This window comes from Argopecten irradians, chromosome 5 (genome assembly GCF_041381155.1).
Source record: "Argopecten irradians isolate NY chromosome 5, Ai_NY, whole genome shotgun sequence".
In the NCBI taxonomy this organism is placed as follows: Eukaryota; Metazoa; Mollusca; class Bivalvia; order Pectinida; family Pectinidae; genus Argopecten; species Argopecten irradians.
In genome coordinates, this window is record NC_091138.1 from 37,016,258 (window position 1) to 37,031,167 (window position 14,910).

General features: G+C 34.0%; 2 protein-coding genes and 1 long non-coding RNA gene across 3 annotated transcripts in view; 2 read left to right on the forward strand and 1 right to left on the reverse strand.

Moving 5' to 3' along the window:
• The window catches only part of LOC138323711 (sushi, von Willebrand factor type A, EGF and pentraxin domain-containing protein 1-like), a 102,304-nt gene that overhangs the window by 14,389 nt on the left and 73,005 nt on the right, over positions 1 to 14,910 (reverse strand). The window lies entirely within an intron of this gene.
• On the forward strand, positions 443 to 6,793 carry LOC138324174 (protein eyes shut-like). Its single transcript, XM_069269254.1, has 5 exons — positions 443 to 547; positions 1,034 to 1,349; positions 5,402 to 5,578; positions 5,779 to 5,892; positions 6,528 to 6,793. Exons 1-5 carry the CDS (start codon positions 533 to 535, stop codon positions 6,791 to 6,793), a joined length of 888 nt encoding a protein of 295 aa, XP_069125355.1. The 5' UTR covers positions 443 to 532.
• Positions 7,170 to 8,128, forward strand: LOC138323716 (uncharacterized). The gene is made up of 2 exons (XR_011208587.1): positions 7,170 to 7,354; positions 7,608 to 8,128. It is a non-coding gene; the product is annotated as an uncharacterized lncRNA (long non-coding RNA).

Here is a 14,910-nt window from a genome sequence, read left to right on the forward strand (position 1 = left end):
TCCGACCAGCACCAACACGGGTCCAATAGCGTCAGGTAACTAAACAGGTACAATAGTTTAAGGTCTGCTACCATTCTGGTGATGATAGTTCCTCTGTAAACTATATAGACTGAAACAAAAACAAGACCTTTACGTAACACGTACTACTATACAGCGCAGTAGGAGATGGTATAATGGTATTTACAGCTGCTTAATACCTATTGTATCTTTAATGTGATGAAATATTTTGAAATGAAACTACAGAGCTGTCAGACTGAATATTTATTCCCTTATACTGAAATTTATTTTTCGTCAGAAATGTCCATCTATAGAAAATGAATTTATGTTGAAAATACTACATATACACTCACCTGTGTCACTGTAAGCCTCGTATGATCGAAATGCGCCTTGGCGTCCCTTTTTGTTATCAGCTATATAAAGCCACGCCTTTGTGAACGCCTCTATTCCTCATTGGTTGAATAAAATGCTATAGATAAGAACATAAAGGGTGAACTTACCAGCGCGCTCGGGAGGAGGCTATGAGTTTTGAACAATGAAGAACACTCAGGTAAGATGTTGTTTATTGTAGCAGTGTAATGCTATATCATACTGTAATATTTACAATATTTACAAAATCACCGCAACTCCCCTTTTTCTTCTGAAATATTTTCTCTGTTTACTTTTTTGCATAGAGAGCTTTTTTCTGATATGCCATTTATAAATCAACTAGAGATTAAAAGCGAAGCCCATCATTTATACTAATTCGATCTTAACAAAATGTAGGAGAAACAAAGTTCAGGATTTCAATTAATCAGAAAGTTATTACAATAAGCAATTTAATGTACACAGACAAAGGTATCATTTTACCATATGTAAAAACTATTTAAAGCGTCGTAAGTGTCACAATAAAAAAAAGTTATTAAATTATGCATTCAATTTGTCAAGAATGTTCAAAATAATCTATTGTTTTTTATCGTATTGATTTTCTTGAATAATCTTTATCTTGATTTTATGACAGGTTAAACATGTCTTTACTTAACTTTATATCATACAGATATTTATCCTGGTATTTTTGACATCTGATCTTGTGATAGCGGGTAGAAGCTCAAAGTGGGACCACTGCGGTTGTCGCTGGGGCTCCTGGCAGAGCTGGAGTGATTGTACTAGGTCATGTGGAGGAGGAACTCATAGACGGGAGCGGCAGGTTTGGAATCACAACTGGCCGGAGTGTGAAGGTTTTACAGCATGTGCTACGGGTGACATGGCTTTTGATCATCGAGCATGTAACAATTTCTGTTACAACGGTGGAACTGTTCGATCGGGGTATTGTAGGTGTCCTGACGGATGGAGGGGAACATGCTGTGGTGAAAGTAAGTTATCGAGGGAATGTTACCGAACTGTACAGTCGATATATATGCATTTTCGATTATTGACAAAACGAATACTGACCTGTTTTTATTTTTGACTCTATCTTCTTATCTAGCGTATGGTTGTTTGAGTTCAGTCATCAACACATGTTTTCCCAAAACAACAGCAATATTTAAAGTACAGAAACAAAGAACACGTTTTTAAATTATCTGCAGAATTCTGTAATACTTTTTTCAAGGATCTAAATGATGGTCTCTCTAGTGGTAGGCTATTTTAACTTTGTTTTCGAATATTATGCCATTTCAGAAAAGATTTGCTTGGAAATCATGTTAGCTTTAATCAAAATGTTTCATTGTAAGTTCATATGTACTGTATATTATTTGATTAAGATTTTTTTATATTCCTAAATGCTTACATGTTAGCGTATCGTCATTCTGAAAACGAAACAAACAAACATGTTTGTGTTTCAGAAGGATGGAACTACACATACTTCTTTATAAATATTTCTTTATTAATCTCACCACTGTAAATTAGTTCAACTAACGATCTTGAACGCGTTTCTACTAAATATACGTCTCTATGACCAAGACAAATACAAACTTAAATGTTTATTTCAGAAACAACAAAGTAATAAGAAAATATATTGCCATATTCTCATATATAAACACATACACTCCACATATACTCCCTTACACACTTATCTATCTCAAATTGTGTACAAGTAGAGAACACTGAAATCGATACGTCATCAACTTATGTCCATTACGTATCGACCATGTAAGGCTTGGTCATGTGACCACTATTTCTACTAAATATACGTCACTATGACAGAGACAAATATAAGTTTAAATGATTATTTCATAAATAACAAAATAATTACAAAACGTATTGCAATTATAACGAGAAATAAAAATGATAGCTCACACTCTGGAAAAGAACGTGGAAAATAAACTATGTTTTAACATATTATAAAAGTTAACATATTATAATAAGTTAACATATCATAACTATAAAACTATATCAACTCCAATACCTTTTTATCACCACAAAAATCTTATAAAGTAATTATAAGCACATCTTCAACTTTGACTTTCTATCAATGTCATTCAACAGTGCGTATATACTAGTATGACTAAATTTACACATGATTCAAAAATATCGCAGGTGAAGTTAGCTGGGGTCTGAAAGTGCACATAATGTGCAAAAAACACCTCTGCGTTTTTCCATCTCCGAACCTTTCTGACTATTTCTGGGTCAATATTTTGTTCGATGGCTTAAGTATGCCCGTTGGTCTTAAGTACTTGGCACTGTACCCTTGATTCCCCAACCCACCTAACACAATTGCTTCATCGAGTATTTTAGCAATGGATGAAGCTTCAAGCGCTTTATATGGTGATTTTAATGTCAGGAATACTGGACCATCAGTAGCTCTTTATTTGTTTGTTCTAATACTATAGTCCTCAATTGTTTTAACTGGATCAATGACGGGGTTATTTCCCCTTGTTAGGTGCACTGTGAAACCAGTTCGTTGGATGTCATTTTTATCGCAAACAGTGTCACATTTGCTTAATCATTCATAAAGTTAACGCTGTTCACAGAAAATATTATTTTCTCTGATTTACCACTGTCAACATTGAAATTTACACCCTTAGGTGCAATGTCAGAAGGTCTCAACATTAATGTGGGAGATAACAGTGTTATTGTCTTTAACCTTAATGACTTGATGTCAATCTCCTGATTCACTGGCCACTTTATAAACATGTTATGAAAAGGTTTCACTTGCATTGCCTTAGATTTGTTCATTGGTACACCTGTGCCGGATTTTACTAGAGCAGTTACGACACCACGTATTTCACTAGAGTGTGTAAAATCGTCCTGTTGTTTGGTCTTATACCAGTTGCCTAGCGCGAAACATGTAGTATTAAGTACAGAACTAGGTCTTTCTGATGTATTAGCTATAGAACACGAATATTCTGCTAGACATACGGTACTATCAAGTGGAAAGTTATGCTTTCATTTCTGGCAATACTCAGAACAATGAATAAGGGAGCTATTGTAGGATTTAAGACTACTAGGGGCTAACCAGAATTTACACCTATCTGTACACTTCTCAGACCACCCGATATCTTTTAATTGTGCTTGCCACACACCATGCAGGCATATATCTTCAATTTAAGATTCCGGCTCGGTTCGGGAGTCGCTCCCATTACATGGCACGTATTGTGATTGTTCGGAATTTTCATAGGTGGCGCTATCGACATGTTTATTAGCCTTCTGAACCATGCCTGAGCTGGTCATTTTGGCGCTATTATTTTCGCTTACGCATTTTGATTTGACACTATTTCTAGAATTTGTGAAAGAATGCAGAAAGGCGGGTTTACAAAATTGTTTTCCACAGCCTAGTTGTCCTGTGCAATAGCGTCCAATCCTTCTGTGAGTGGCTCGCAGTACCGACTGTTGAATCTTGGTAATTGTGCGTTTTGACAATTCGCAAACCGATCGATTGTGTGGGGATCCCACAGTTTGTCTATGTATGCGAATAGGCGCGGATGAAGCATCCAGTTGTGTTTTTCCGCGGCTCGAGACCAATAATCGGCTTCACGATTCATTATGCCGGATATAAGCGCATACTTTATGGAACTTCCATTCGAGAACGCCTCTGTCCATATCGCTAATGCTAGTTTTGACAACTGTAAACTTGAAGTATTATTGAAGTAATATGGTGAACAGGACAGGCCAAATGGGAGAACTTTCCACTTGAAGTACAGCATTTCCAGTTTAAACTTAAATAATCTTTACATTCATCAGTTACAGGTATATACAAAAAACCGTCCTGAATGTCCACAGTAGTATACTTGTCCCCTTGTTGTAGAGTTCGAGCTACCTGTCGTATATCTTCATTTCAGTATTTTGGCACGCTGCAGAATTAATTTAAGTGTCTCAGATCAGTAATTAGTCTAAACTTTCCACTCTTCTTAGCTACACAGTAATTTTTTGTTACACTTTTCTATACAATCGTTGTCAATTAGTCTGTTGATTTCATCTGAAACAAACGTTGATTGTTTATGCGTAAGTTCATAATTGTGTAATTCAAACGTTGGTGGTTGTGAACTAGGCGGTATTTGAACGCCGCCTTCGATCCATATTAACACGTGATGTACCAATTAACCTCCAGATACTCAAATTGCCACGGATGGCTCCAATGCACATCAGTACAGACAGGAAACCACGTTAATCGTCATTCTCTATTGATGACTGCTCGCGATGTCTTCCACCGCGACCGCGATTCCCGTAATAACGTCTGGATGGGAATCGATTCTGAGAAAAACTGGAGAACACGTAATGTCCTTGAGCTCTGTACGACCCACGTCCACGACCACGTGCGCTGTACGTAATGTGGTAAGATGTACGTTTTTGGCTTGGTTTACCGGCTGCTGACAATGCCGCAGCTGATCAGCACGTGATATTCCCTGACGTGACTCATTTAGTTTTTAGTTCACTCGGTGATTTCAGTTAACTAACCGAATCTCTTAGTGCCTGTAAGTCACATTGAATATCTTCGCCGTCCCCAAAGGCACGAGGCTTGTTGTAGGCCCAAGTGGGTAAGGGTGGCCCCGCTAAATTCCACTGAGTTTTGGGGCTTAATCTATCCTCTTCCGCCCGATTCTCGGTTTCCATGGGTTGCAATGATACCTTCTTCTATTTTCGCATCGATTACCCTCAACTTGATATACACATCCTCAATAAGTTTGTCCAATTTTCCGTCATCGATCCAGTGCGTCGATCCGTCTTGTTGGAGCGTACAAGTAGAGAACACAGAAATCGATACGTCATCAACTTATGTGTATGATGTATCGACCATGTTAGGCTTGGTCATGTGACTACTTTTACACAATGTAAATACAATACCAAAAGTGTTTCGAGCGGTAAAACTTGTTAGTTTCGATTTCTGCTTTCTCTCTCTCTCCCTCATTTTATCTTATATTTTTCTTTAAAAATTATAATGATTTTCAACGAATTAAGGTATGAAAACATAATACTTGAATGTTATAAGAGGTTACCTGTGGAAACCCTGGAACGCTGACAAATGGACAAAGGCATGGCGATGCGTTTGACTTCGGTAAAACTGTTACCTACACGTGCAGAGACCAATACAACATGACTCGAGGTACTAGTGTAAGAACCTGTGACAAATACGGACGATGGACAGGATCTATGCCTCGGTGTATTTGTAAGTATGCTATGTACTTTCAACACCCGTTACCATGTAAGATCAATTTTATCAAATACTTTCATACCCATTTAGACTAAAACGTATCATATTTGGTAAAGACAGTGAGCAAACACATATATTTGTCGTATAGAAATAACGGAAACACATAGAGATCAGTGTGCTATAATTGTCATTATGATAAATATTTGTATTTATAGTCGCACAAACCTGCCTCAGTAATCCCTGTCAGAACGGAGGAACCTGTGTAGATGGTCTGGATCGGTATAGTTGTCTGTGTCTAACCGGCTGGAGTGGAATCAATTGTGAACGGGGTATGGGAATCATTGATTCAAAAATATTTCATTATATGTGAATACTTAATGGAATCTCGAATGATAATCGATGTGATCGATAGCCTGATCCTGATTGACTTAACCAAGAACTTTTTTATTATTCAGTCATCATCTGTTCAAGCATATAGACAAAAAACGTCCACCTGTTTTTTCAAAATGAAGAAATAGATAGTATCACAGATTTTGATTTGTACTAAACTTAAATTCACATGTGGTTCAAAATAAAAGGCATTGATATTCTAATCAATCAATTAGATTGAAAAGTATTTGTTCCACATTAAGTACAACTTTCTGAATCCCATTAAATTTGCTGCGAACATTTATTATTTGTTGAACTGTAAAAGCAAAACAATCCGAAAATCAACAAGTAGAAACAAAAAGTCAATTCGATTCAAATATAAAGCAAATTACATTACGGAATAAGTTTTTTTTTTCAGTTTTGAAATATTGTTTGTTACAAAACATGAATATGTATTTGCATAATTCGATGTCAGCAATAATAACTTAGTATATATTTCATAGATAGTATTAGTTTATATTTCACTGGTAGTATTTGTTTATTTTGCTTCAAGTCGTTACATTAGAATATTCGACTTATTTTAACTTTTGTTCAGATATACAACCTCCAGTTATGACAGACTGTCCTTCCAACATAAAGATGAACGTGTCCAAGCCCACCGTCCGCGTTAACTGGACTATTCCAACATTTACGGATCCAATGAAAACAACCTTGAAGAAAACACATAACTATCCCTCCAACCACTGGGAGTTTCCCTGGGGAGACTATACCGTCCAGTACTCTGCTGTGAAGCCGTCAAATGGTCTTAGGACCGAATGTGTATTCAACATTACAGTGCGCCGTAAGTACAGGAAGCATTGACAAACAATTACCGCGATAATTAATAGTAGCATAAACTCACCCCAAAGGATACATAAATATATAAAAAGACAATGTACGGCTCGATGGTACGAATTTTTCTGTAAAATCAGATTAATGCAATTGACTTGCACGGAAAAAAGTTTGATTATATCTTTCTATAACTAATTATCTTAAGTTTTCCTAAAGGCAGCACATTGAACAGAACCATATACATGTACATACCTCGGATACAATTCACATTTCTTTGGACTTTTTTTTTTAACTTTAAGTTTGATCTCTATTTAGTTTGTATTATTCAAACCAAAGTTTGCACTATGATTAAGATAATACATTTAGCAATACTGATTTTTTTTCCGTTATAGCCCATCCTTTGTCCTATCCTGAATGTTCCTGCTAGTGGTGCTAGAGTTTGCAATGGTTGGAAGAAAGACTTTGGACAATACTGTATGGTGTTTTGTGATAACAATCACGACGTTTATCCCGGAATTGACATCAACCAATGGTTTGTGTGTGGAGCAAGTGGCATCTGGAAACCAGGTAGTCAACTTCCCAACTGTGAAGGTAAGCATTTGTATTTTCTTCTGAGTACATTCGGTACCACGCTAAAGGTCATTTTCGAATTACAGAATTACAGAAATATCACTTACTTTTCGTCTAAAAAATTATTGGAAACTGATAATGCTTTCGGTAAATATATGCAAGCAGCAATGATTGAATTTGTTGAATATAATACAAATGATGCCATTTGATGTTTTTTGTTTCCTCGGCTTATACTTATGCTATCAAGATGCAGTTTTAAAAATCTTTGTTCCAGCGTCCTTGCCATTATCAGGAAATGGAGAAATACACTTCCGATCATGTAACGATACCATTGATGTACGTGTCCTACAAGACGAGTTCATTAGAAGACTTAAGAACTCTCGCTATTCCTACTTTTGCCACGCCTTCCAAGACGCATGTACACCAGAAAACGTGGAGGTTGTTTGTTAGTATAAGGCCAGATTATAGCATAAATAATATGAAACCAAACTCAATAAGTATTACTTATGAAAGGAATATTAATTCCAATTTTATCATTGAACTTATTTTAATTAATAAGCAATTTTGTATTTCATATAAATTAATGTTCTGATATTTTTACAAAGATTTTTTCTTGGTGTAAAAGATATGAATTGTATTCAGCCTCCAAATAAAAAGAAGAGTTTTCAAAGATATCAGACAGTGATTTCCACGAATATGGAAAATAGAAGATGAAAATGTATAATTTGAATGTCAAACCATGGCCTGAAATAACCACGACGACATAACATTATATTAAAGATGCTCCACCGCTGACGACTGGTATTTTTTCTCTATCAAAAACAGGAGCAGGCGAATTTGAATTTTTCTTCAGCTACAAAGGTTACTTTCTTTACACCATTGCCATCATTGAAAAGTTTGAGCTTCTTCTTTTGCTTCAAAAAAAAATATTTAAAATAATAAATTGCCTCCCGAAAAAAATCCACGGCATTATGCCCTATATGGAATGAAGTACTGATTGTGCATGTACCAAAATCGTGACGATCATATTATCGTAATTCAAGCTTTTATCTATTTTAAAAAGTCCAAAAACATCTGAAAACATAAAACTAAGATTATTTAATATAAACCTTATTAGTTGGAAAATTACGATAATATGCTGATCAGGGTAATAGGCATGTACCCGGCTGTAATAGTCATAAGATAATGACCATTGAAAACCAATATTCTGCTCAAACCTAATGACATTACCTTTTAGTCGAATTCCGGATGAGTCGAATTATTTTCGTTGGTCCGTTGAATTTCGAGATAACGAGTTTCGACTGTAGATTATTTTATAATTATTTTTTTGTGTTAATTAGACACAAACATGTATATGCACGATTAAACACCACTTGTCGGTATAAAACAAAAACGCCCTGACTGAGCGTTAGTATTGTCATGTTACAGTAGAAGGCGGACATGTTTAAAGCCAATGGCAGGGCGTCAATCTCATGTCTCATACTTATCTAACATTTCTACATCGTTATATAGAAAACTAGACATGGAAACTGAATGGCAATACGCCGATTCCGGGATACAAGGAACTCTTCTGGGTAGGAGGTAGAAAACGTTGATTTGGTCATGTGACCGCGAAAAATTTAGGGCACATTTTTCCGTCATGGCGGTGACACTTATAGGCAGAGAATATCAATGTCCGGGTAAAGGTCATAGTCGGTAATACTTGCTCGATAACGGAACTAAGATAAACTGTTATGTTTTGTGTTTCTTATTTGTTATTGATTTTTGGAAAAATGCACCAAGGTAAGTTATAAAATATATGTGAGTGAGACGTCAGCTACCGTTGATTTCCAACTGCTAGGCGACAGCTCCATTTGATGCTATAATTTACATGTCATTCCCTTATTAAGTGTCCAATTTCAATTTTCGTCCATATGAAGAGTAAATTAAATTTAATACAATTTGTTCTGATAATTAATGTTAAATGTTCTGTCATGATAGGTAATTTTCCACCCGTGTACAATCATTACATATGCCGCCATTTTGTTTCAAATGTGCCCTAAATTAAGTCACGTGGTGATGAAAGTCACATGACTAAACTGACTGAATGTTGTATCCCGGAATCGGCGTATTGATTTGCACATGACTCTTATGACCGACTGTTAAACCAAAGTGTAGACGAAACGAAAGTCCACCGGGAAAGCTGATTATGTTTTTTTGCCAGCATAAACGAACATTTTGCAATCAAAACATCAATACATGTATTTCTATTGAATATATCTGCACTTAGATTTTTGTTCAAATCCCCAAAAGTCTCGAAAATAATCACTAGGTAATTCTCATCCATTTGACGACTTTAAACACGCACTTGTAAAATACAAAAGAACGAAGTATCAATAAGTAGAAAATAAACCCCTCTGAAAGCTCTGAAAACTTGTCATACTCTGCAATTAAATATAATTTACTAATTTCTACCACAATTGGTGGGTATTATTCAACTCTCAGGGTATCAACTAAACAATGCATCCGTTTATTAACAATTTGTTTATACCACACGTTGTATAAACTCTATACACATTGTGATTGTCTCGTGAACTTTGACCGAACTACTTATTCCTCTGTGCCATGTCATCATTTATCAACGTCATCAATAATTGAGTGGCGTCATGCTATGTTGTGATCGCATTCATGATACCAAAATTGCTGTTCAAAAGCGCATGTGTCGTGGTCGTTGACATTTTTATGCGGGGTATAAAGTAATCTGTGTAACCTGTTTTGACGGAAAAGGATTTTACTGAATTATTTGGCAGACCTGATTGCAATGACTTGCTGATTATTTGGCGGGAAGTAGACGGCACGGTCCTGTCGTGTGCATGGTTTTATACATTGTATATCCTACAATGAGTGATATATGTTTGATAAAACTATGAAAAGTTAAACTCAATAAAACGATAAAATTTGAAATATTTGATCTTAAAAAATTACCATTTAGACCAATTTAATATCAATGGAATCTTTTTATCAGAATATGACTTTTGAAAATTAAGACGTGCTTTTTGCTGATGAAAATATCATTACATCTTATTTGCATACACGCTACCTTATCTTCGTCGTATTTCTATTGAATAAAAGCAGTAGAAACAGGTCACTCTACACTCGTAAATTATTTCTTTAACTTTTAAAAAATAACTCGCTTACATGGAATTAATTTAATAGCAAGCAAGCACTCTTTATGGGACTCGTTATGTACCTTCGAACTCGTTTTTAAGCAAAAAGAAGCTCGTAAATTATCACTATACCTTATGTTTAGCAGTGTCAATATTTCACGCAAATACAATATTTCACTCTCTCGCGCGCATTTAACAAAATGGTGTAACGGATCCGATAAACAGTTGTTATCAAAGCATCACAAACAATAACTCCTTTAATCAAAATATAAAGTATTAGTCACTTTAACAAAACTTAACATTTCGTTGATGTACTGGGATGTTTCCTTGTTCATTTTAATGTTGATTTTAACCAACAATTACTGATGTTTGATCTTTTAGTAGAATCAGAATGTCAAACGAAGTTTGGAGCCATGTAGGAGTCTTGTTTGTTTTTCTTCAAACTTCATAAAAATTCTGATTATAAGTTGGTTTTTTAATATGTTGAGGATCAAAAATAAAATGTTTTCTCTCACAGGTAAATAAGATATTGTTATTTTTAATATTTCGGAGTGAAAATTCAATATAAAAATTGAAGATAAATAGAACATGCAAACACGCATTTTCAAAATGACTGCAAAATAGGTCATTGCTTAACATTTTTGATTGATAATCTACAAACATTTGAAATACATTGTGATACACTATTCGTGTGTGACATCTGCAACAACTAAGGCGATTCTTTCTTTTTTCTTTCTTTCTTTCTTATACAAGTGTATTTTTGTTTTTAAATCTCAATCGCTCTTTGACTATGGATCGATGTAAGGCTCAACGAGATTGAAACGCCATAAAAACGTGTCTTTGTTTATACCATAAAAGTCTACGTCTCTATGGTGTCATGGAACTAATCAGTTGGATCTGTGACAGAGGAGGTAAAACAAGCAAAGTAAATTCCGCTTTATTGATCCATTTCTGTCATGTCTTCAATTCCAAATTTCTGAACACTGTGATCTTATACATGTTGACGATATCAACCCGGAAAATGCGAGGTTCTTATTTCAGGAACATGCACCTAAGTAAATCCTCTTCGTTTGAGAAAAATACATATATGTATATATGACGTGTCAGATATACTAAGTATATATATATATATATATTACAATGGCCAATATACGCCTTGTCAATATACACTTAAACAACATAATTTTGACAGTAGTTTACACAAAAACGTTGTCAGCAACCACAAAAGCAGTCGATTTTGTCAAGTGTTGTACAATTCTTTCTTGACAAATTCTGCTTTGCTTTTAGTCTCACTTTCCTAGCATTACAGTCATTTACTTAAAGCTATTTCTTTCCAGAAAAAAGACACGTGTCCGTCTTTTCGCATTCCGCTTAATAAGTCTTTATTTTTTGTCGTTGTTATCTTGTTTTCACGTTCTTCTTCTCTGTTGCATAGCTCGTGAACACAAAATATGGTATCATATATACAGATAGCACGCTCACGATGTTAAACTTTGATAATACTATGGTTATTGAGTCGATATGTATTGTTGTAATTGGAGATAGGAGAGTTTAAAACACGATAACTTTTGTATGTTTTGTGTGAGAGTGTGTGTAAAAGTTACCAATTTTCATGGTTCAATGTCGGCAGCTCTCATGAGCATGTATATAAAGAATATTTCTCCCCAAGGAAGTCCTCTTAAAATGTGCCTTTATTAAAAAAAATAAAAATTGCAAGAAAATCAACATATGACATATTCTGTCTTTGCATATTACAGTTTTTCGACTGGTATTAATTGTGAAGTCATGTGTTTGCGAGAGTAAAGTCATAGTTTTCAAAGAAAACGGCATGAATTTCGCTCACAAAAAATAACTTCACAATGGATAACTACCAACGAGGTAGCTAACTCTGTAATATTCAAAAACGGAATTCTTACATGTCATCACAGTAGAAATTTTAATGCTTTCTGAGATCCCCCCTCTTTAGATAAGTAAAATATAAAACACTTCGAATATACATTGCCCATACGTAAAATCGATTAAACAAAAAAAATGTATTAACTATATTTTAGATGTTTCGTTTCTACAAAATGATCTATATTGTTACAATTATAAACATTTTAATGTATATAGAACTTCTATTCTACTGAAAACTAAACATTACCTGACTTACAATCCATGTACCATATCAACAGTAGTATTTTTGCTACCTGGAATCCTGGTGATTGATTTTTCAGTCAAAATGTTATGCTAATCCTTTCAAATTTGAAAATTACGTAATTCACCCTTGGTGACCAATCTCTACCGGGTGTTGATATTACTGAATGTAAATAACAAAAGGATTTGTTAAAATCGATAACTGTTGGAATGAATTCAAGATCTTTAAAGAAGTGATTTAGTTCAAATATGATGTATAAAACCATAATGCTTTCCTCCTATAACCATAATAATTCATTTTAATAAAATTATTATGTCTTTTCTCGAGCACGTTATCAAACCAATAATACGAAGTTTTGAATAGGTAGCCTTCCAATGATTATATCTATATTTCATTTTAAATCACAGGTGTATGCTTTGGACGGTGCTTTCTTTAATTGATCAGTATATTTTTAAATAATTTAGTTTTGGTTAGTTTGTTTCCTGTGACTATCTATTATTCCTGTTTTTTATTCATGAAACTGTTAATATGCATGCTTTTGTCTTTGGTAAATTCATATTTTATTATGCCCACAGTTCCACATCTTTCTAATATTTTTATTAAAGCGGCCACATGTTGACATTTTTTGGCATTTAGGTATTACATTATACTGGAAATGAGGTGTTTGCTGTGCGGGACACAATTTAATCTATAACAACAGAAATTTCGACTCTTACTTACAACTAAATTGTCGAGTCTTTGTTATTGTCAACATATTTGCGAAATATACGTGTTCGAGCTCAGTCCCGAAATTACTCGAAATTTTGTATCTCGGGAAAACGAGGTGGTTTACAGTATGAAGAATGCGAAAATCAATTTTATCACCAGATGGTTCATTGCATGAATTGGCAAATACTAGTACTATTTAGATTTTGGAATATGACCTTCCAGTGATTTGATTGGTTTAGTTTATTTTCTTTTTGCTGTGTCTCGTCACAATTTGTTTTCGTCATCAATATTCGAATGACGCCATATACATCTAACAACTGCTTGAAGTATACGAACTCACGATGAAACAGACCTTTTACGGAAATCGCCATGCTTGCCCATCCGTAGCAAAAATATCTAATCAAAATACTATTGACTAGTATTGATGTTCACGCATCAATACACTGCTTTGATGATTTGATGACGGGAAGATGATGTCACTGCACCTTACATATGCCCCACATATTGTTATAAACATTGCGTCGTTTACTGTTAAAGTAACTATAGAAATCAACATTCCTAACGAATTACCTAAATAGGGTTCATCAAATAGTTATATACTGTATATTAAAACACTTGTAACTAATAATTCTTTATGCAATTGATACTTTTAAGCATCAAAAAGTGCATTTGCTAATGAAAATATCACTTTGCATATGTCGGCAATTGCAAGCTTACCATCTAGCCATACTTTACATTATTAAACTGTGGATGTTTCCTGTGTCTATCCATTATTCTTTAATTGATCAGTATATTTTAATTAATTTAGTTTTGGTTAGTTTGTTTCCTGTGTCTATCCATTATTCTTTAATTGATCAGTATATTTTAATTAATTTAGTTTTGGTTAGTTTGTTTCCTGTGTCTATCCATTATTCTTTAATTGATCAGTATATTTTAATTAATTTAGTTTTGGTTAGTTTGTTTCCTGTGTCTATCCATTATTCTTTAATTGATCAGTATATTTTAATTAATTTAGTTTTTGGTTAGTTTGTTTCCTGTGTCCTATCCATTATTCTTTAATTGATCAGTATATTTTAATTAATTTAGTTTTGGTTAGTTTGTTTCCTGTGTCTATCCATTATTCTTTAATTGATCAGTATATTTTAATTAATTTAGTTTTGGTTAGTTTGTTTCCTGTGTCTATCCATTATTCTTTAATTGATCAGTATATTTTAATTAATTTAGTTTTGGTTAGTTTGTTTCCTGTGTCTATCCATTATTCTTTAATTGATCAGTATATTTTAATTAATTTAGTTTTGGTTAGTTTGTTTCCTGTGTCTATCCATTATTCTTTAATTGATCAGTATATTTTAATTAATTTAGTTTTGGTTTAGTTTGTTTCCTGTGTCTATCCATTATTCTTTAATTGATCAGTATATTTTAATTAATTTAGTTTTGGTTAGTTTGTTTCCTGTGTCTATCCATTATTCTTTAATTGATCAGTATATTTTAATTAATTTAGTTTTGGTTAGTTTGTTTCCTGTGTCTATCCATTATTCTTTAATTGATCAGTATATTTTAATTAATTTAGTTTTGGTTAGTTTGTT

Bases quoted from the DNA above. Each gene is read 5' to 3' on its own strand.
- LOC138324174 (XM_069269254.1), top strand. The intron at 5,579-5,778 runs GTAAGTATGCTA...TTGTATTTATAG, and splicing joins ATCTATGCCTCGGTGTATTT to TCGCACAAACCTGCCTCAGT. The intron at 5,893-6,527 runs GTATGGGAATCA...ACTTTTGTTCAG, and splicing joins TGGAATCAATTGTGAACGGG to ATATACAACCTCCAGTTATG.